The sequence below is a fragment of the Copadichromis virginalis genome, linkage group LG5 (assembly GCF_057382275.1).
Source record: "Copadichromis virginalis isolate Kocher_CV1m ecotype Utaka linkage group LG5, C_Virginalis_male_GT1.1, whole genome shotgun sequence".
NCBI classification, from domain to species: Eukaryota; Metazoa; Chordata; class Actinopteri; order Cichliformes; family Cichlidae; genus Copadichromis; species Copadichromis virginalis.
Window position 1 is genome coordinate 32197218 of NC_140622.1, and position 23641 is coordinate 32220858.

The 23641-nt window shown below is 38.7% G+C and overlaps 1 protein-coding gene across 3 annotated transcripts in view; it reads left to right on the plus strand.

Annotated features, from left to right (window-relative positions):
• Positions 1 to 19200, plus strand: part of arhgef10la (Rho guanine nucleotide exchange factor (GEF) 10-like a) — a 117512-nt gene extending 98312 nt beyond the window's left edge. For all 3 annotated transcript variants that reach the window (XM_085457373.1, XM_085457375.1, XM_085457374.1), the window contains 6 exons: positions 772 to 986; positions 1844 to 2001; positions 4969 to 5111; positions 10984 to 11155; positions 14856 to 14978; positions 15563 to 19200. In XM_085457373.1, the coding sequence (XP_085313499.1) occupies positions 772 to 986; positions 1844 to 2001; positions 4969 to 5111; positions 10984 to 11155; positions 14856 to 14978; positions 15563 to 16113 (1362 nt within the window). In that variant the 3' untranslated portion in view covers positions 16114 to 19200. The remainder of the gene's footprint in view (positions 1 to 771; positions 987 to 1843; positions 2002 to 4968; positions 5112 to 10983; positions 11156 to 14855; positions 14979 to 15562) is intronic.
• The last annotated feature ends 4441 nt before the right edge of the window (positions 19201 to 23641 follow it).

Below are 23641 nucleotides of genomic sequence, written 5' to 3' on the forward strand. Positions count from 1 at the left end.
GTGACTTATGTATGTATGTATGTATGTATGTATATATATGTATATATTGTACTATTCTTAGTTAGTGTATTGTCTGTCTTGTCTTAATGTTGGTTTAAAATGGAGCACTGTAACAAAAAATAATTTCCCCCAGGGATCAATAAAGTATTCTGATTCTGATTCTGATATCTGAATATTAGAACTGAGAGCAGCGTCTCAGATGTTTAGTGTGACCTTGGACTTGTTAATATCAGATGTCAGTACATTTAATTGAAAATGATTTTTCTTTTCTCTTTGTAATGAACTGACTCCTGCAATCAGTCACTTGATCTTGTAAAGTAACAAAAACCATCATGATTAAACAACTCAAAGCCTTTCAGAACCCTCTGTTCTTCACTGATGAAAAGATCGCACAAGTTTTAAGATTCGTTTGATGTTCTGGCGATGACATTGTGAATCCATTATATAATGGTATTTAATAGCCTAAAGAATATAAAAGGGAGTGAGTTTGGGCTACAATCAGAACGCTTTAACAGGATAATTGGTTCGATTTTTTTTTAGGTCTACATTGTTGTCAGGTAGATAATGTTTAATCATGATACTATCCTCTTGCCTTCAGTGAACATACACTGCAATTGTGATCTAAGAGAACTGCTCCGGTTGTGCTCCCTGCTACTGGTGTCCTTTTTTCAGCAAAATAGCTTATTATCCGTGGCATTATGATTCAGTCCACTGGTACCGCTTAACATGAGGTCTCAACCTTTTTCACTCAAGGTTTTTTCCTTTCTACAGGTGGCTGGTGGAGCAGAAGGTTCCCAAGGACAGATAGAGATATTTTCCCTCAACAGACCCATCCCACGGGCTGTAAAAAGCCTACAAGTAGATTCTCCAGTCCGATGTCTAGAATATGTCCCGCTACCTTCCCCGACTGACGAAGTGGAGTCAGGAGTTCATAAGACACCCTCGGCAATCGGCTCCAATATTTGTGTTGGATTAGACGATGGCCGGTGAGCGACACAAAATATAAGAGAGGTTTAATGTCAGAAAAGGCCAATTTTTAAAGCTATGCTTAGTGTAACAGAAAAAGCACAAATTCAAAGATAAGGGAGGAAATGGCTTTGGGTATACCTGACATCTTCTGTTTTAAAATAATCTGCTGTATTATTCTCTGTGATGGTCCCCTGGGATTTCTAGCAGTATAGATTTGCTTGTCAGTATTTCATCAAAGCAAGATATCAGAGATGAAACCTCAACACAGCATCAATACCGCTACTTTAGCTAAGATCACTGTTTCATTTTCAAATAATAAACCTTCTGATCCTCACTGTGTGAGATAGGGGATAGGTTTAATCTCAGTCCCCTGTCACAGTTACAGTGCATAAATTGTTGTTGTTGTTTTAGACAGAGAGAACTCCTATGTTTATAAATTTAGTTATTTTTATTAACGTTAGTGTTAGTCATTTGCATAGGAACTGATATGTCAGCAGTTTGTTTATGCTGACATATTCCTTTTCAGTGTAAGTGTCTATTCTGGGGCAAGGGGAAAAAAGATATAATAACAACTAATAAATAAAAAAAAAAAAACACAATTTCAGCATTTTAGCACAGCTTGTCAGCTCCAATGTGACTTAACATTTTTTTTCTCAGTCAGAAAGAAACAAATGTGATGTGCATTTGTCATCCTGAAGAAGACAATAAGATGCAGCAAAGTTCAGATGGCATTTCAAACACAAGAAAGACGGAGTAGTCCCACATACTCAATGCTCCGTGCACTCTTAAATCAAACTGCATGAAAATGAGCCACTCTGTCATTTCAAATGATGCTCATTTATCACGTTGGCTTGTGCCGCTGTTGTTCTTACAGAGTGCTGGTCTATGGCAGTGTGGACACTGCAGCACAATGCTTACTGACCCTCCATAACCCAGAGGGGTGCCCTGTGCTCTGCCTGAAGCACTCCTCCCGCTTCCTGTTTGCAGGACTGCGGAACGGGACCATGATGGTTTATGGAAGAAATAACAGTGGTAAGGTGCTCCTGAAGCTGCTTTGCTCCATAGACTGATTGGCTATAGTTTAGTGTCTGTGAGGGGTGGCTATCTGTCTGTGAGTGTGTGTGTCTGTGTGCTAGTTAAGGAAGTTAAGGATGTATAATTGACACTGGGTGTAGTTTGCCCTTTGTAATGGGTATAAAATGATAAAGACATCAGAACATAAATGCATATCCGTTGGGCATCTTTCTTCGCCTTTAGACAATAATTCTGATAGCAAAAGAGCAAAATGGGACAGGCAAAAAAAAAAGAAAAGCATATTTATATTAAATAAATGCCAAAAATGCTGTTTTTTCTTTTTTTAAAAAAAAAACATGTAAATCCTGTAGAGATGGCAAATGAGGTTTTCTCCTTTATGAAATCAATGTGTGTTGTTTTTCCAAAACAGTCCCAATTACACAGGCAGAAAGCATTGTTTTTAACAACAAATTAAATTTAGATTACTTTGTTGGTTATTTACTCATGTGAGGTCATCCCATATTTCAGGTCTTTTTGTGCCTCTACAGATAGGCACCTGCATGGCACTGATGTCAACTCCTAATGAGACGTGACACCAAAATGGGCTAAAAAGTATTTTATGGTTGATTTCTAATGGGGATCGTTAATCAACAATAATATTTTTCCCAGCAGTGAAATAATTAGTACACATGGGTTTGCTGTTTTCTCTCATTAGGTATTTATAAAACATCTATTGTATTCAAATGTAAATTGTTTCATTAATTTGGTCTGCAAATTTGTGTGTGTGTGTGTGTGTGTTTAGATAAAATAATCTAAAAATAAAAATGATTTATTCTATGTAATATATATATGTCTCCTATGGCAATAATTTCAAATCTAGTCTCATATCTATATATATATATCTATATATCTATATCTATATATCTATATATATCTATATCTATATAGATATAGATATATATCTATATATATATCTATATAGATATAGATATATAGATATATATATATAGATATATATATATATATATATATATATATATATATATATAGAGATATATATATAGAGATATATATATAGAGATATATATATATATATATCTCTATATATAGAGATATATATATATATATATATATATATATATATATATATATATATAGAGATATATATATATATATATATATATATCTCTATATATAGAGATATATATATATATATCTCTATCTATATATATATATCTCTATCTATATATATATATATATATATATATATATATATATATATATATATATATATATATATATATAGGACTAGATTTGAAATTATTGCCATAGAATCACTTTTCTCAGTATGCTACACTTCCCTTTCCCAGTGATTTTCACACCTGCTGAAAGTATGAAAATAACACTACACCATGTGGTAGATGGCATGCCATGTTTAGTCAGGCATTGCAAAGGCCAAGGGGGCTTAACACCATCTCAGAAGCGCTTTGCAGTCTTCACAGCCAGCAGGAGCACAATAGCTCTATCACCAGATTCCTTTTACCTGGCCACAGTATGTCAACAGGCTCGCCTGCTTGCCTCTTGTGCTTCTCTCTCCTCCCAAGCAGAAAAGATGATTAATTACACCAAGCTGCTGCATACCGATTAAATATTACTATTCATGCATTGCATTAAAAAATTTTTTTTAAAAAAGAGGACAGGAGAAGAGCTCTGGAGGTTGCCCAGGAATGTTTGTGGGTTCGGCACATCTGTTAGAGATTTATGCCCCTGACTAGCATGTTGCTGTCTGAAAACGAGTCTACAGCATTCAGGATATACCAAGGCTTCAGCTGAAACCTTTGTCAATACATTTAATAAACTGTTGACAATAAATAGCATGCTTCTGCAGCTTATCTCACTGTGAAGTGCATGTTGAATATCATGTACTCTTGCGATGGTAATATTACACAAAACGTGGGAGGGAAGTTTGGTTTACTGCAACAAGATTGGACCATATGTTAAAGAGAGAGAAGTAACGGCGTGGCATTGCTTCGCCATAGTGGCCAGAGGGACATTTACAAGATTGAATTTTGAAAAGGTGAAAAAAATGACCTTTATAACATGCCAAACAATTAACCTGTGGAAGTCAGAAGGCATTGTAAAGCTATTCTGCACTGAAAGGCAGAAATAAACAATTCAAAATGTTAATTAACTGGTTGGATGCACTCTTCTCTAATTTTGCTTCATTAACGCATAGCAAAGGAAATTCTCGTGTAATTTACTTTATAATGTGCTTCTGTGGTAGCCACAGTGTGTGCCCCGTGATTAAAACTCTGCTTCATTTTCACACCGATGAACCAAAGAACGAGGATGAGGTGTCGAGAGCCAAAATTTCAGTTTTTTTTGTTTTGTTTTATTTTTTAATTGGCAAAAGACCTGGTGATAAAGATGTTAGGAAATGCACTAAAGTGTACACCAGGCTCGTTGGGATATGGGTGGCAAGGGTGTAAGCATTGTTCTACACAGTGTGGCGTTACACAGTGTGTGGCGAGACACAGTGTGTGGTGAGACACAGTGTGTGGTATTTCAAATGGAAGTCCACAATCTTCAGTCAACCTGTAGTTCTCTCACAGTTGTTCAGTAGAATGAAAAAAACAAAGCAAATCTCTTCCGTGAACCCTCTCCGCTGAAGCTTTCGTAATTGCTCAACAGTGTTAAAGAGCTCTATTTATATTTATTTTTTTATTTTTTTGCGTTATAAACACCAAGCTAACTTGCTGTGGTACAAGTGGGAAGAATTGACTTTAATTGCCTTACTCAGTGTGAAAGGGCTCCAGCAGAAGTGGGGCATGTGTTCAGACTTTATTAATATAACTGTAGGCTAGCTGTGATAATAGCCTTTTCTGATTTTAAGGGGTTTCTCACATGTTGGTTGTAGTTTTGAGCATTGTGGTGTTTGTTTGTTTGTTTGTTTTTTCTCATTTCGTTACTGTTTTTGTTCCTCAGATGATCTTTGGGACCCTAAATCCCGTAGATGTGTAAGCCTGGGTACAGAGTCAGTTCGGACACTGCTGGTGTTAGACGATTCAGTGTGGGCGAGCTGCGGGAACTCTGTCACAGTCATGGAAATATCTAGCTTCAACACACAGGTAAATAAAGAAACTGTCTCTGGACATACAGTTTGGCAGTGTATACAACTGCTAAAAATGTGAACAGCCAGTGATTTTTCTACATTGCTTCAAACTAAATAAAACAGAGCAAAACACAAAACTTAATGTTAGTATTTGAATACTGTTGAATTTCCACAGCTGATAGTAAATCTGCGTTATGAAAAAGCCCATAGAACAAAGAGAAATGTATTTGGTTGAAACAAGTCAGATATAGTTAGCAAGTAGCTGATGAGCTGATAGCTGTTGTCACTCCCTGTCTGTGTGAAATCTCATTTCCACATGGCCAATGACAGAAGAGAAATTATTGCATGCTAAAATTCAGTTGTTAGAACATCCGTTTATGTTCCCTGCTAATATTTTGTTCTAAGAAATATTAGTTAATGTTATATTTTCAACTGCATCTAGATTTAGCATCTCATCACGGTTACCCATCATATTAAGAAATGTGGACGCTGTTTAAAAACAGGTTAAGAAATAAACTTCAAAGAGATTATCTTTGACTTTTTCCAAAAGGTTACGCGAGCAAATAAATGAGTTCAGTGAAAATCCACATTACAGTGGTTTTGTTCTATTTTTGTTTTCTGCAACATTTGAAGAAATGCAAACTTACACTCCTTTCATTTTCTGGGAAGATTTATGCAGCCATCCTAGAGAGCCAGCATTCTAATCTGTGATGTAATCAAGATTTACTGCCTGGAGCTGCTGCATAGACAGAGACACAGACCCCTTGTAGAGTCATACAGTGTTTGTTGGAGTTCTTGCTCAGAAAATGGTTTTATTTTTCTGTGCCACTCAAAGTTGCGGCACAGAATGTGTACCATTCTCTCCAGAAAATTAGTTGCCTTTGTCATTGTTTCCATTTTTCGTGTAGTCATTCTCCAAGGTGTTCTTCTGTACAGCGCGTCATTAGCGGTTTAGAGCAGGGTGACTTCTCCAGCTGAGGTACACAATAATGAATGACATAAAACAAACTCTTCTGGGTAATGTTAATATGGTATTCTGATGCAAAACTGCAAACCATTACTGCTTAATTATAGCTCCCAGATGTAAGTCTACATGGCTGTATAAATGGACAGGGTGTTAGCTTAAATGAGCATGTGTACCAAGTCAACCTTTCCTGGGTAAATAAAAGTTTATGACATATAAAATTAATTGCTGAATTTAATTAAAAAAACAACAACTAACAAACAGAAACAATACCAATTAAGAGAATTCACTTCATTTCATTTCATATAAAAGTGTTTTTCATTTTCATTGTAAATGAGTTACATTTTCGGGGGGGAGAAAGCGGTAGAAAATGTACCACCTTCATTTCAATTGCAATTACTGATGTTTTTGTTCCCCCTATGCCTATCATAAAACTGCTGATGTACTTGCCCAAAAGGTAGAGGAAAAAAAAACATCTTCCTCAAAAATCAGAATTATATAAGATACATTTTATAGGTGTTGTTTTTGGTTTTTTCAGAAACATCACGTGACAGATCTGGATATTCAAATCAAAAATAGCTGCTTTTTCAGCATGCTTCAAAATCGAGTCGAGCTAGTGTCTCCTTTTATTCCTTCACCTTTTTTCCCGTAGTCTACTTCTCCAGAGACACAAGCTTAATCAGCTGAATGACCACGCAGTTCTGGTTCACAGTATCTCCCACAGAGCTTAGCAGGTCAGCTCTGGTTACTACTTTGCTAACCTTGTCTTCCTCACTAATATGGACTCAAGAGGGCTGACTTCACAGGGGCTGTGGTGCATATCCAGGATCTAGACAAGAAGTATTTGGCACCTACAGGAAGAGATGTGACTTGGTTCAAGGCTCAAGGGTCATGGACTCAATTCTACTTCACTTCATTGTTTCCCCACATGGATGTTCACCACTTTGTGAGATTTGTACTTCTGAATCATTTATCTGTGACTCTGCTGGACACGTGCCCCGTTTCATTTGATGCACCCTGCTGCTCATCGTGAGAGTCTTTTTAAATGTTCACAATCTGGCCTTGGCTGCACAGTGTTATTTAAATATATCATTTTTAGTCTGTTTGGGTAAACAAGAAAATACTTCCTATGGTGTTGAAATTGCCTTCAGCAGATCCCCAAAGGATTGTCATAACACTTGCAAAATTGTATGGACTCTCAGCTTTGTATTATTTAATTATATTCACTCTAGCCCAGTGGAGTACGTGAAAATTATAGTGCTGACAAATGCTTAAAAATACCATGTTTGTAAGGAAAGGAGAAAGCAATAATAGAAGAAAGAACACATTTAGAAATTCAGAAGCAGCTATCAGTTTTATCACACAAGGATATTTTATGTAGTTCAAAGAAACTCCAAATGGCACTTTTCACTGCTGTATCTGTAGCTGAAAACAAGATGAGTGTTATTTTAACCAAAATGCAAATACTAGCATGACAATGACAACTTTCTCAATGCTCAGATAGCACGCCGTTTATCTTGTTCAGCTCTAAAAACAAAGTACAGTTTATGACCCAACCTCAACAGATTTTCCCTGTTTATGAAAATGGATCATCATTTAATCGTTATTTGTGATTCAACCTCTTGGATCCATCTAGGTCGGTGCAAAATTTCATGCTAATCTAGCCTATATTAATCAAAACGCCCGTTGCCGTCTGAGTTGTTAGTGGTGCTAAAATGTTTTTTCAGACAGAAGCAGAGATCCAATCCTTGCCAAGATCAGCATTAGTTCCCACTAATCACACCTCTAATTTGGCACACATCTGTTTTATGCATAGACTGAATTTGAAATGTGTAGACCCCTCGTGACTTCACTTGTTGGTTGTGAAGTTCTGTAAGGTTTTAGAAGTGAATCCATATTTGTGTTCATTTACAAAAATATGTTCAGAGGTTGCAGATCTAACATTTACATGCTTAAATGTTTACATATGCAGCTTTCAAAGGGTTCTAATAATGTGCTGACCGTTTCTGTGGTTTTCCTATGCAGTTTAAGATTTTCTAGCTTCAGACTGGTGGAGTTGATAAAGTGTGGCAAGACTAAAGGTGCTGCTTTAGAGAGTTATCTATCTCTATCAGGCTGTTTCTTTTCAGTAAGAGTGATCAACTACCTCACAGCAAGCCCTCACTTTACAACTTTTTGGAAATGGTCGTGACAGCAAAGGCTACGTGGTTAGGAAGTGACTTGTCAATCAAGATGTAAAAGTAAGGATTGAGACCACATGCTCATCAGGAAAAAAATTATTGATGTATTATTTTAAGTCAGAAGTTGGAGCGTTTTCTAATGCAGTCGACCTTGCAGTGGCTCCTGCTGGCCATGAAAATAAATATAGCTTTAAGAAGTGTGCTTTTGTGTTATTCTCAGCTGTTTGTTTTCTTGTATTCAGACTAACAGAGCTCAACCTAGATGTCGTTCAGTTGGCACTGCAACAAAAAAATACCCCCCTCTTGACCTAAAAAGGATTGCCACCAACTCTTTCCCCCACCGCCACACCCACTGTGTCTCTTCACATACAATTGCTACAGTCACGCTGTGAGGCATGTTCACACCGACCAACCCTATTTACACCAAACACACACAGAAGGTGTGTGTCGGGGTGGAGGGAACAGTGTTTTTATTTGTTATTAAACTGTTTCACTCAAACAAAAACAACGAAATTACTAAAATTATAACCCTGTTTACATTCACATCACGCCAGAGGAAAGGGTTTGGTAGCAGCAGGAACGCTGAATACGACGGGACTCTGAAACACCTTCATTGATTAGAAAATGAAGAAAATTTCAACCAATCAAGGGATTTTTTATTTAGTAGATTGTCACGCAGTAGGGGATCTGACTATGAGAGTAAAACAGAGCTCGGTTTGTTTGTTTTGATTCATACACAAATTTCATTTTGCTCGAAAACTGCCAAGCTTGGCTTCGTTATTTCAGGCACTCAACATCCAGTCTCAGTATCATTACAGTGCTCCACAAACTCTGTGGAGGTTTGAGTCACTCCCATATAACCAGACCTTAACAAAGTAGGACATACGTGGGCATACAGGCTTTGATCAATACTGACTGGCAGGCCTTGTTCTTTCCTCTTCCCATTACTATTTCTTACTCTTCCTGCTTTCGCCTATCACTCACACGTCCACTCAGCTCCTTCGCCCTTAGAGTGAAGATGTGGACTTTGCACTCAGAAAAGGACAAAGACACCTTGTCACCCTGTGTAATGAAGGACTAATGAGCTGTTCAGACCAGCTGTAGTGTTTGTGGCTTTAGCTCTGCTGTTATTTCCCACTGCTGGTGGGAGGAATATAGGGGAGATGTTGCTGTTAGTGTGGCACTGCCGAGCTGAGTGGAAAGGGCACATTACTACTGTCAAGCTTCACTGACTAACTCATCTCTGTAAGCAGCGTTGGATTCAGGAGACTAATACCACGTTGTTGGTTGGGGGCAACAGTTGTGGCTTTTACTTACCTCGTATTTGACACAACACAATGGGCATTCACTGTGTTTTATCTACAGTATACGTGTGATGAAATATGGAATGGATTTTGCCGTGCGGGCTGAAATGTGAATCGATGCTTTTGTAAATTTTATTACACCCATTAAATCAATATTTTAAATATTCTTGGGCACTTTTTGAGAATCCTTGTAGCCCCGTCAGATGGGCCTGATGTGTTGGTTTCGTTTTTCCAGGATCCCATCCAGGTGGTTTCACACACATGGCAGGAAAGATGGCGTCTAACCGCCGCAGTATGTTACCCATTGATGAGCTGGAAGTCCGTTTTAGAGCCACCTTGCTCGATATTGAGGAATGCATTACTTATACATCGCATGCAGTGCAACAGAATTTTTCTCTCCAAACGTGTCAATATATTTGAATTGCAATGGCTTATTGAAGGTGAAATTTTCCTTGTTATTATGGATATCTAATTTTTCGATGGCTGCACTTGAAAAACGTAGAGATGCACTGCATATTGTTTCCCTAGTGGAACAGGCACCCACTGCTGAGGAGTCAATTAAAAGGGAAAACACATCAAAGTCTTCTCTCCTTTTCCCTAATTTCAAACAAAGGAGGACCCACTGGCAAGGGCACACAAACAGGTGGTAATCCCTGTCTGCTGGTGCACTTGGGTTGGGGTGGGTGGTGCATTCTCATCCATACTGAGTCACTCTCACTGACTAATTGCCCAGCTTCATGCAACTTGTGCATTGACAGTGATATGAGTTTCAAGATGATGCCCAAAGCAGCCCTTGTCACGCCTTAGACCGCAGGGGCTGTATGTGTTGCCATGATAAGGCTCATTGCATTTATTTCAAGCTACTCATTAAGACTGTGCCCAAAACTATTTTTCCATTGTGCTCTTAAAATGATAGAAGCCAAGGCAATGATGCAAAAACATGCCCCGTGTGTCAGTGACTCTTTAAATGACTAAATTAGGAGGGACAGCTAGACTTTATTTGTAGAGCAACACTAAATGTATTATTCAGGGGACTTCTACTTCGACCTCATCGAGTTGTAATATAACCACGGCAGTTATCTTAGATATTTAACAAAAAAAATGAACACTACACTCTTGAAATTTGAATTGAATGCCACAATAATTTGAACGCTAACTGAAAATCATTGTCATTTTTTCTCTGGTTCACTTTGTATTTTAGCTGTATTTTTATAGTTGATGCTGAAAATCTTGCAAATATTGTACCGAGGCCTCAATATTGGATGTCCACTCATTATGTGGAGAAAAAGTCATGTCTGTTGTTTGAAAGACCAGAACGAGAATCCAGAGAGAGCTAACCTTTCAGTTTTCTAAATGTTTTCTATATTATTTATTGATGAAATGGATGATTGCATTTTCTTCACATGTTGTTGTAACAGAAATAAACTGTTTGTTTGACAGAAGTTTGAAGTTCATCCAGACCCGCTGGTCAGTGTTGCACACATGGCGTGTGCTGGTGGAGGGGTGTGGATGGCATTCTCAGAAGGTTCCTCCATTCGTCTCTTTCATACTGAAACGTTGGAACTTCTGCAGGAAATCAACATCTCAACACGCTCAACGCTCCAGAACACTGGTACATGCCTGTTTAATTTTTTGGGGTTTGTCTTTATTGCACGACATGATGCTTTCCTCCAGAATGCAGAGAAATATTCTTCTCCTTTGGTTTCTTGCACTCACAAGATTGACCTGATAAGTATCCATCTCGGGCCTCTGGAAAGCCATAATAGAGTCTCTCGGTGAATGACAGGGATTAATAAAAAAAAGATTAATGTCATTAAGCAGTAGTAAAATGGCAGCCTTAAAGATTTTATACATAGGATTACTTTGAAAATATTCTTGCCTTTCTTCAAATCCATGCTTGTTTAATATCGTGCCATTTTACCTCTTCTTCTCTACATGCACCTCCCCTCTATCCTCTTTTTGAGTTAATATTTTACTTTCTTTTTGTCCCACTTTTTCCCTTACGCTCCCTTTTTCATCTTTTCCACTCTGCTTTAAAATCCTCTCACCCCTGTTTTACTTCTCACTGCAGTGTGTTTAGGATGCCACAGAGAACCCATTACTTTCTGTGCACCTTCCTTCATGATGGATGAAATATTTATCTGCAACTGTGGGTGTTTTTCCCTTTTTTAAGCAAGAACTATGGTAAACAAATTAGAGCATACCTAAAAGTGTCTAATGTGATAATGATAGTTTGACTCAGTGTCAACTTCGCTCAAACATTTTCAGGCGGTGGCTTGTGCACCTATTAGCCTATTTGTAACATGAATTCAGAATATTGAAGATCGCTTTAAGCTTAAGGGAGAGGTATAAATACATCTGGATTCAGAAAATTTGGTCCTTTTATTGAGTCACACCAGAGTGTGATTGATGTATTTAGAGCATTACTCCATCATATCAGGAATAAAAAGCTTTTCTCTTGTGAGTTGTGTAAAGAAAGAATACCAACAGGCATATGTTTCAAGCACAGAACCTTTCTCTTTTAGATCAAAGTTCCTTTCCCCCCCCCGCTCACAAGGAGACTTTAAGGAGAACAGGCTCCTATGGCCATAGTATCTGGAGAAAACTGTGACCCAGAGGTCATCTTCACCCAGCGCTGGTGCTCCCCCTTGAAATATGCAGTAGATCTGTGGGAGGGTCACAGCCTCAAGACTTGGCCCTGGGGGAAGTTACAGGGTGAAAAGAAAAAGAGTTGCGCGGCTCATGTCTTCTGGGTCCACAAAAGGAAGAGGATCTTTGACTTAAGTTGTGATTTGTTGAGCTCACAAGAGAAAAGCGGATCCCTCGACACTCTACAACCAAAGATACTGCACATGAATTACTGATAGTTGCTTTCCATCACTCGGTCTCTGCTCCCTTAGGTTTCTCCTTGACTTATGCTAGGACATGCAGTAATGATATACCCCCTAATCCTCTCCCCATAATGTGATTTATACTCAACAGGGAATTCCAGTTGCAGTAAACAACAGAGAAGTTTCTGAGGCAGAGAAAACTGCTGATCTCTTCTCTACTAATGCCTTTAATAGTTCTATCCTTAGGGTGAAAAAAATATCCCAAAATAAACTCCTCAGTGACATATCATAGGGAAACATTTATCTTTTGGAGACATCTTCTTTTTAAGCTCCCACGATAAACCCACTACATTTCGGAGTGTGTACATTGCTGTAAAAATTGGAGGTGCAATATTGCTCGAGGTTAAGCTATACCTCCTTAATCTTTGCCATTATCCCTCTGTAACACTGTTCTAAAGACAATGCCTGGTGCCCACATCTTCCGACTTAACTTGAGATTTCATGGTAGCCTGTGAGTGGGTGTTCATGAGCATCATTCTCTCACTTAAGCCCTCTAACCAAAGCACAAACAGACAAACAGCTCAAATAAACAGTTTTGAGATAAAAGCCATTTCCCCCGACGTCTAACTAACTGCTGTGACCCTCTAACGTCTCCATCCAAAGGCCTCTGCGCTCTGTTTGCTCACTGCGCTTCCTCTTGTACACACTGCATGAACTTCTTACTTGGCAGGATTCATCTCTGCACAGTGAAATTAATTAATTAATAACAGTGTTGAGCCACTCATGCAAATCGTCATAATCTGAGCATGACACATAACCGCGTGTAAATACAGCTACACATGTAAATGAGCATTCTCTTGGTTGTATTCAAATGACTGTTGGTGTAATTCAATTATCATTGCCATGGATATTATGGTAAATGGTTCTATAGATAACTAGGCCACAGTGGGAGCCAAAAGCTGAGGGACCACATAAGGAATGCAAAAATAAATCCACAGCAACAATGTTTTTTTAGTCCTTTGTTAACTGGAAACAAAGAATGTGCATGTACAATAAGAGGGTGCAATTATCCTTTCCAAGGCACTAATGCAGTGCTACAAACAGCTCTGCAGTGGGAAACCTAACAGTACAAAATATATGTTGAATATTGCATCATGCTCTATAACAGAATTTCAAAGTTAACTTTATCCAAAGGATTATTAACACACTCTAAAGGAAAAGAAAATATGCCTGAATTGTAGCAGAATGAATAACAACTTGCTGCAGTGCATCACATCTGGTGTTATCAACTACAGACGAGAATAAATAAGTAGGTAAAGAGTTAAAGCTAATTCTGCTTGTCCACGTGCACAGTGATGGCCCTGGTTAAGATAAATAACAAGACACAAAAATCAAAACTTTTGTAGATGCGTGTGTGCGTGTGTGTTATCAGGAGAGTTGGAACTCCCTCCACTACAGTCAGCAAAACATTTCTCCCATGCCTTCTGCTTCGCTTGCACTCTAAATCTTCCCAGAAATTGCAAAATAAATATATTTTGAATAATAATATGAAAATTACAGCCCGCAATTTTAAAAATAAATCAGCTAGTATAATTACGAAGCAGCTGAAAATGATATTTTTTAATAAGAACGGCCAGTAAAAAACAGCAGAGGTTCAAGCTACGAATAAGACAAGATATTGCTCTTCCCAAAATAAAATAAAGCAGGAGGTGGCTGTGTCTCAACAAAACTGTCACAGAGCAAAAAACACCAACCCCTTCATATCACAGTATCAGTTTTGTGCAGCATTGTTTTGGGGAGACACACCTGACACATACCTGCACAGCAGATAATACACAAACTTGTGGCCTACAGCATGTAGTATACACACTCATATTTTCACCATCAGGACTTTTTAAAAATCAGACCCATGTTCGTGTTAAAGTTGGGTTTGTTTTAGTATAGAAGGTGCAGCGACTATGAAAACGATGTAGCTCCACATTTCTGAAGCACTCAGTTCGCAGACAAAAATGTTTAATATTGAGTTCACAGTCTCGTTTCTTCTGTTGTGCTTCTATGAGTTTTCTTTCAACTGGGTCAGTAGCAAGAACATGGATCCAACTTTTCATAATCTTATGTAACCCAGAGCCCTAGGTAGCTGTGCTGTGCATGTGTTAAGCTTGGCAAATACAGACTGATCACAGAGCTTAAACCTTACCTAAAGCTAACACCGGGAATCAACAATGAAAGTATTTCTATTTATTTACTTATTTATGTGGACATACTAGGACTGAACTGTTCTGGTATTATTAAAATAAATGAAAGCCCATAATTCATTCTCTAAAAGATAGACCATCCAGTCTGGTTGTATCTTTTTATCAGCAGGGAGTCTATTTTTATTCCACAATCTCCAATAACATGCTGGAGTTTTGAACTATGTTATTCTGTAACAATACGTGGTGAAGAAAACTCAATTTTCTGTCAATGTTTTCTATATTGCAGGTCAGAAGAGCATGCGAGTCACAAGTCTTCTAATTTGCCAGGGGCTGTTATGGGTGGGCACAGCTCAAGGCTTAATTATCACTCTTCCAGTTTCCAAACTGGAGGGCATCCCCAAAATAACAGGTATGGATCAGAAGGGGGTGTCTGACTCTGATTGAACGGCCTCTTAAGAGGTCAAAAGAAAATGGAGGAGTTGTGCTTTTTTTCGAAAGAAAATTACTCTGCACTGCCCATTATTGAGGTCGCACTTCACATTCTTCTTGTTACCGTGGGAATCAGTGCAAATATAACTAGGCTGACAAGACACAAATCATTGTGTGTATATATGTTTTCGAAGGATAATTTAAAAACTGCTTGGCTGTGTTTTCTTTATAATGCCAAGGAAATGAGGTCATTAGTTTCCCACTTGCAGTACCCTTACTTCACGGCCATCTTATTCCAGGCTAGTTTATTGAATAATATGTAAATATGCCACAAACTATAGCTGCCGTTATTGCTGCTATATTGGTAGGATTATGATAAATTGACACAGTTAACAGCTGATGACATATGATCCAAGGCTGGGTTCAAATTATTTCAAGTTCATACATTTGAAATTGGAACTTGCATTATTCTCACATTTAATTGATGCAACTCATGACTCCTTGACCCCGGCCCTGTTTACAGCAGAATGCCATTTGAATATTTTTGTCTTCTGCCTTCTTCAGGAAAGGGAATGATCTCACTAAATGCCCACTGTGGGCCTGTGGACTTTTTGGCGGCCACCACAAGTTCTCTGTCTCCTGAACTTCTAAAGAGGGATTCTGTTGGGGAGAGCCCAGACTCTGCATGTGTAGTCGAGGATCGCAGTGACAACTCCTCTCAGGAATCCCTGCAACCTTCCAGCTCCTACCAGGGAGAGGGGAGAGGCAAAGGGCGTGGCGTTCTGCTGCAGTATAAGCTGCGCTCCACGTCGGGACTGCCCGGACGGCCGTTAACGGCGCTGGGCGACGAGGCGTCGGACTCCTCGCTGGAGTCTTTAGAGCACAGCGTGGAAGACGGATCTATCTACGAGCTCAGCGATGACCCAGAAATGTGGGTCCGGGGACGCACTTGTGAAAGGGATGGGGGCCGCAGGGACAGGGTGATTTCTGCTGCAGTTATCTCTGGAGGAAAAGGTTTTCGCAGACTGAAGGAGGGAGCAGCAGCAGGTACTAGGACAAGTGGGGAGGGTTTAGAGAATATTCTTATGGTATGGCAGCTCCCACTGACAGTGTGATGTGGCAAACTTATGTGTATTCATAGAATTCTCCATAGCTTAGGCTTGAATCACCTACTCCATAAATTCTGTACATTTGAGTATATGATGAGAAGGCGGTGCCTCTGTCCCAGAGCATGGCATGTTATGTTCGAACCTGTGAAATAAGCACGCTAATGAGTTAATGCTGCTTATAAGTCAGCCCATAGGATCCTTTGAATGTTCAGGATGGCGCATCGTGATCTTTGCAGCAGAGGCACAGGCCACTACAGATTAGGTGTGTGCTGTGGGATTGTTTTGAACAGCTCCCCTCCTTAGTTAAGATTGATGCGCCACAATTTAACCTCATCATTGCTACGTGTGCCGTGCCACATCTACTCGGTGCAAAGGATTTCTGTGTGAGCGCCCATGGACACGACGCGTTTGAGAGGCAGCCTTTGTGGAATCTGCCATGCTCTGCAGAGTTGGAAATGGACGTCTTTTATCTGATCCTGTGGGAGAGATCCCATCTGTTTAGAGCTGAAAGCTGGGGACTACCATCGCATCACAAAGCACATTAGCATCACTTTATAAGCTTTGCCAGCTTTTTTCTCATCCCATACAATGTGAATGTACGATACCTTGCATTGTGTCTCAAAGCTGAATCGGTGCACTCTGAGGGAAAAAAAAAAAAAAGAATGTCATTTTTCTTATTTTTTTGCAGGTGTTGCAAAAATTACTCTTGGTTCTTAAAGCGTACTTTGCCTATATTAAGAAGAGTCATCCTAGTACAGTGTTTTTAAAAAAAAAAAAGAAGAAGAAGAAAATACGTGATTTGGAAAACTACCTGATGAGAGTCACAGATGGTGATACTCTACACTACAGAATCTATAATCACACTGCAGAATGATCTAATTATTACAGTTTTATTTGATCAAATGAAACTTTTCAGTGCCAGAGCAGCATATTATCTTCCCGCAATATTATAAATGCCAGATATGTGTTTCATTAGTCACTGGCATCTATCAGCATAATTAAACAAATGTGCACCCTGGTTTGCGAATACTCGGCTCACATCAGTGGGAAGCCACATTCAAATATTCAAAGTTAGACTCAAACGAATGATGAAATGAAAGCGCTGCAGCCATCTAAACTGCTGTCAGCTGTGTACAAATACAAATGCTCATGTTTACAGGACCATTAATTTCAGTAACAGAGGAAGATTCTGACTAAATATGTTCTAATACAGTTACAATACAATTAACAGATGGTCGTGATGATGTATATTACCAGTGATATCACCCAGGACTTTAAGTCATGGAGACTTTTTCGTGTTTTCCTTTTTTTTTCCTAATGTTTTGTAAATATTTGGAATTTTAGTCAAACATTTTGTCCATAATATTTTATAATCAGGATATGAAGACGTCCTTAAACAACCTGTCATTCCTTATGTATAGAAACCTCACAGTTTTTCTGTGGTTATCATGTCTCGAGATTAGTTGATTTACAGAATCTGTGTTTAACCAAAAAAAAATATATATAAAACTCTTTTTTTTAAATAATTAAAAAAATACAAAGGGATAACAAAGTATATGTAATGCAGTGTCCTTAGAGTCCATACATATTTTTAAACTTGTGAGCACCCAACAGTATGAGAAGTGTTCAGTGGTACTGTGTGAAGTATTTGAAAGGTTTTCCTTTAAGACGTCTTAAAGTTGAACACGTGTTGGCAGACTTGTAAACACGGACTTTCATAGAGGAACCCAAATCAAGAGGTACGTATTTTACAATGCACATCTTTCACGGTGTGCAGGCACAGTAGGTGGAGGCCACACAAGTATCCAACTACGACCTGAGTTTTGTTGATTTTCAATAAGCCTAGCGATGGTTAAGGTTATGGTATATCATTTTTCTCCACCTCTATTCTACTTAGCTTTTCCACCACACGTGGATTCTCATCTTATCCCTTTATCGCAGAAGCATGAAGTTCATGTTTTGTATTTCCCTGAGGCACACCGAGGTTTATTCTCTCTTTTCTTCTGCTCCTCACAAGTGAGATTCCAAAAAACGTTTTAAACATCCCGCTGTCAGCCGGAATCATTCAGGAAAAAGATAAAATAAAATAAAATGATGTAAACTGTCCTTGGATGCTGTCATCTAAATGTAAATCTAAATGTCACATCAGAAATGTATATTTTAATTCATGTGAAATTCAACGCTGCTGAAGGCACAAAACTCACAGTAACTGTAGAGATTGTTCATTCAGCCGTTTTTAGGGTTATTTTTTGCCTCGACTGGAGAGGGAATAGACAGCAAACATGGCTGGAATCAAACCAGGAGTGTTGCATTTGGCTACTATGGCACTTAACTTATTTAAACAGAGCATAAATGTAATTTCTGCAATAAAAGTTTCATATCACATATCAACCTTGGCATTTCATTTGCTTACAGTATTGGCCTGCAGGTATTATCCATGCACTGAATGTTAATACTCAAGAATGAACATAATGTATTACTAATTAGAAGTCCTACTGTACTAAACCTATTTCATTTTATATAAAGGACTGCAACTCTACTGACGTTTTGAAATAAGAAGCAGTTTACACATTGTTTTCTTCCTGTGGTGATCTATAGAAGTAGATTTGACAATTATTTCTTTGAGCTATGATAACATTTACTCACAACGTAAAGATGCTGAGATTTGACAACATTGTGACAGTACTGAAAGTAAGAAGCCTCTGTTGTAAACACCCATCGCCTACTTTGATGTCGTTGTACGCATAATTTTCCTGTGCAGTGAAGCATTATTACCGTCATAAAAGATGCATCCACCCTAAGTTCCTCCTCTTAGGTTTGTTGGCTTATTTACAGGCTTCGTTGTCACATAGTTCCCAGATCTCAGTGACTCGTTACTTTGGCGAGTAGAATATTATCATAGCTGATAGAAATGTAACGTCAATAAGGTTAGAAAAGCGATGAAGAAGAATTATACTTCAAGTAATAATATTGCACTTGAATGGCCACAAGCATACAGGAAAAAATGCTTGTTTCCTTTTGCTGCAGTACTTCGATGTTACATGTCTAAATATTGTCTAATGTGCATATACTAAATTAAAGCATTTCATTGAAGATGAAGAGTTTAAGCTTGATTTTTATTTATTTACATGACTGATTAATAATAACGGGGCAGTGGATGCTGTCAAAAGTTTACTATATTGATTGTCATTAACAGTCAGTAGGGGACAAAATGTTCCAAGCCTATATTTCCCTAGATTGACAGCTTTTGTCAATCATAGGCACTTTACAGAGATGTAGTTTCTCTAAGTGCAGTCTTTGAGTAGAACTTCGAAGTTAAATTATCGCCACTGAGACTTCACATCCTTTATGCCTCTTCACCTTCATCGTAGGTAAAGTGCCAGAGGCTTATGTCGTTGCATGGCACACTGCACTTCAGGGAGACGGGCAGGATTGTTACCGGCACACTCAAAAACACACTGGGGAACTCCTACCATTCCTCAACCATCCTCTTTCACCCCTCCTCCCTCTATTGCCTCTGCCTGTCTTCCTCTCTCTCCCTCAATGTCTTTTTTTTATTCTCATTTAAAATGTGCCAATGAAGTCTTTACAAATATAGAATACTTTGTAGTAGGAAATCCAGCCATGCTTTTTCCTCATGAGTAATTCTCAGGTCAGTGTACACGGGTGTCCTTTGACCACAGTTATATTAATAGTCTCCTCTTCCTGCTACTTTCACATGGAGCAGTCAGGCCACATGAAGGCTCCCTTTAGTGCTGACAATGTCAGATAAAGGTTCAGAGGGTGGGGGTAATGGGGCTGTGCGCCAATGAGTTGAGCTTCCACAGCAGCCTACAGGAAATTACCACGAAAGGTCAGCTCTTAAATAAACCATAAATGATGGACTAAACAAAGAGAGGTCAAACTGTGGTTCAGCTGTATGCAGCAGATTTAGACTACATGTCTAAACTGATCACAACCAGCTGAGGTATAAACCTACTGTAACCTTGTGCCCATCAGCTGAGGCTGAAGAGGAAATAACGAAAACATCCATCCAATATCTATCCAATAATGACGTAATTATTCTTTTTGTTTGCTGATTTTTATTTTACTTTTTAATTGACACAGGTTGCACAGTCTGGATAAAATTCACATATTACAGACAAGTGCAAAAAATAATCCCAAATATGCACATTCAAGCACACGCTCATGCATACATGCAAGCATTAATGCACACTGTAACAAAATCTTAGGGCACAACCCTGAAAGAAAAAAGAAGAAGAGAGTAGGGATTTGCAGTACATGAGTAATCTGAGAAGCGAAACGATTGTTACCACTGCACTAATCTTCTTAATATTTGATTGCTGTAATACACTGCTCTTATTGCTCAATCCACACATTTTCACATTTGTAGCTGGTGCAACATTATGCTGGACCATATTGATTGTGCAGGTTTAGTGTTGTGTCTTGCTTTTGTGTTGTATCATGTTTATTTTATGTATCCATTGATTTTACAGTTTGTATCAACTTCTTGTTTACAGTTTTTATTTTAACCTGTTTTTCTGCATTGCTATTTATTTTGTGGCTTACCACCCTGTTTTTAAATACACTATGCAAATGAACATGGACTAATTTTCTTTTTTTATTTAAAATAGTAATAACGTCCAAAGTCACTGATTCAGTTAGATAAACATAAAAGTCAGATCTAGATCAGAAAATAATGCATTCTCTGCCATTAATATGCCTCTTCATTTCTTGGGTATGCGCACAATCTAGGTTTTGTTTACTTGTACTCCTTTCAGTTTTGCCGCAAGCTCTCATTTACCCAAACTTTTTGGCTCATAGATGTTATCGTGGGAGCATCCAATACGCAAACATGCATCCGGCAGCACAATAAGGATGACACCACAACAGGGAGCTCCTGAAAAAGTCCTTAAAACTCCAGTAAGAACTGAGAATGTAACACTGATCTGATAAAGCAGTGCTCAATTGCTTCCTGTACCAAGGTCAACAATGGAGCACATGCTTGCCTAGAAGCGAAATGAGAGGCCAAAATGCTGTGCCAGCATTCCACTGTCAAACCCCAAACAGTATAAGGCATAAATAAGTGTGCTTTTTCTGGTGGGACTTCACAAACCCCCTTTTCTAAACCTTTCTATATTTTCTGCCAATTAACCCTGCTCCAGGAGAGATTTGCCTATCTCAAGCCCCAGCTTTGCGCCTGTGCAGCTTGCGGCGTCACTCTCCCTACGTCTCAGGTATAATTTGCATGCCTCGGTCAAGGCTAAACTGAAGCGGATGAAGCTTTGCAGTTTGAAGGTCTCCCTGCTTTATCTGCCGACTCCTAAAAGCCTGGCATATTTGCATTGCTTTTCATTTCCGCAGGCTTGGCAGTACGAATGATAAAGGAAGAAGAGCACACTGTACAAACCTTGCCTAACAAAGGAGGCAGTAGCTACTGATTTGCATACGAAGAATGCATGGATAAGGCCCGCACAGGGCTGCCTCGGGTCTTATTATCACCCTCCATCAACGCTCGGAGCTGATGCCTGTCAACATCTAATGCACAGCCCCAAAGAGATAGGCTAGGTCACATCATGATGTCAGATGTAACTGTCTCCTCTGGCAATGTCAGCTTCAAATAAACAGGAAAAAAAATCAATATTTTAATAGTGGATATTGTTTTTGAGTTCAGAAACTTAGAGCTGAACTAAATTCCCTCAATGTCTCGTTTAAAGTAGGACTGTCTTTTACAATCCTCTCCTGGCTGCTTATACTTATGTTTTATTTACAACGTTTTAATCATGCAAAAGACTAATACAATTTTGATAACTGTACATTATTTAACTTGTCCCAAAGGAGAGAGGTCTGTTTAATGGCATGATACATGGCCTGTATTGAATAGTAATAATCTCCCAGAGTTTCTCTCTCTTTGTCCATCTACTTGTATAAAGGTACTGAAAAATAAAAATGTGATTGCTGCTTGTAAAAGTAGCGTCTCTGTGTGCTTTGGATTGCTTTATGTCCCTTTGACAATGGCATTTATGGTTTTTTTTTGGCAGTCTGTAAAATCATAATAGGTGAAGTGCAACTTGCAGAGTTTTATAGCCAATTTTCTCCAAATGCATTTATATAATGTCTCAGGCCAACGTTCCTATCCCCACTATTTATTTACGGTGCTACGCATAAACTTGCCAGTTTTACATGTTTCTGCACACCCTTCTGTCCTGCAGTGTTTTATTTTCCAAGTCTGTTTAGGCCTTTGAAGGGCGACCTTCAATTCATATATCTGTTGCTATAACTCTTTGCTACTACCTCAGTGGGACCTCTGTAGAGAAGATAAAATTTCTTTTTATGTCTCGCAGTGTATCTAGTCACTTTTATGCCAACATTTCTCTGACTATTCAAACAAAATGAGAATGTTAGCATTCGGGTCCAGGTTTTCTCCTTTTTGCATCCCTGTTGAATCTGGAAGCCAGCCAGAGAGCATTTCAGAGGTAAATAATGTGTTGAATGTGGCTCTAACCTGCCTGCATTTCACCGGAGGGGCAAAACTATGACTTGAATTTTTTTCTTTCAGTATCAAAAGCAGCAACATCTCATCTTCACTGTCTCTGTCGATCGGTTTGACACCTCCGAGGCAACGCTTGCATCACCTGAATCACACGATTCACAGGATAGCTAAGCAATTTTTATTTTTGATCCATTGTTTTTAATATTAACCATATTTCCAACCATCCAAGTTTCTAAGTGTTTTTGTTTTGTTTTTGTTCAGTTTTCTGTGACTCTCATTCACATGTTTCTGACTTGTTCTCACTCTTACGCTTCCTCATTATCTCCCTCTCCATCTCTGTCCTGCATCACTTTCTCCCTGGGGGGAGAGATGTGCTGCACCTTTTACTGCTCTAGTCTTCAGCATGACAGATGGAGGCTATTAAAACACATTTTCATTGTATTATGGTAAATATGGCAGCCATGTTTTATAAAATATTACTGTTCCCAAGACAGTACTAAAGGATGCAAGAGGAAATCATAACTGTCCTGCCACGGGTTTCTCTCTATATATAAAGTAGATGTGGTATCGCTGATTTAGTTACTGTGGGTTGTTTTTACAGAGCTACGGCATGTCAGCTGTGGTTTTGATGGCCCTAGTTCAGAATGAAGTATTTAAAAAAAAAAAAAAGAGAAGAAGATATGACAAGCTCATCAAGCATGATTTCCTGTCTTGCACGAAAGGAGTGTAACAGAGTAATGGACTTTTGTACAAGGCATCAAGTTTGACAGCCACTTACACGGTGCAGTTAAGATTCTTGGTTTTCCAGAGGTATAGAAAATCAATGTGAGTGGTGGCAGGTATGATATTTATTCAAAATGCACTCCCTCTCTTGATAAAAAGAGGAGAGGAGGGTTGGCTTTGCAAGAAGCTTGGCAGCTTTTAGGCTGTCTATTTTATAGAGTGGACATTCACATAACCAGCAATGACAGTTTCTATTTTTATACCCCTCACTCCTCTGAGAAAGACCCTGCAATCCAACACTGTCACAGCAGTTGGTTG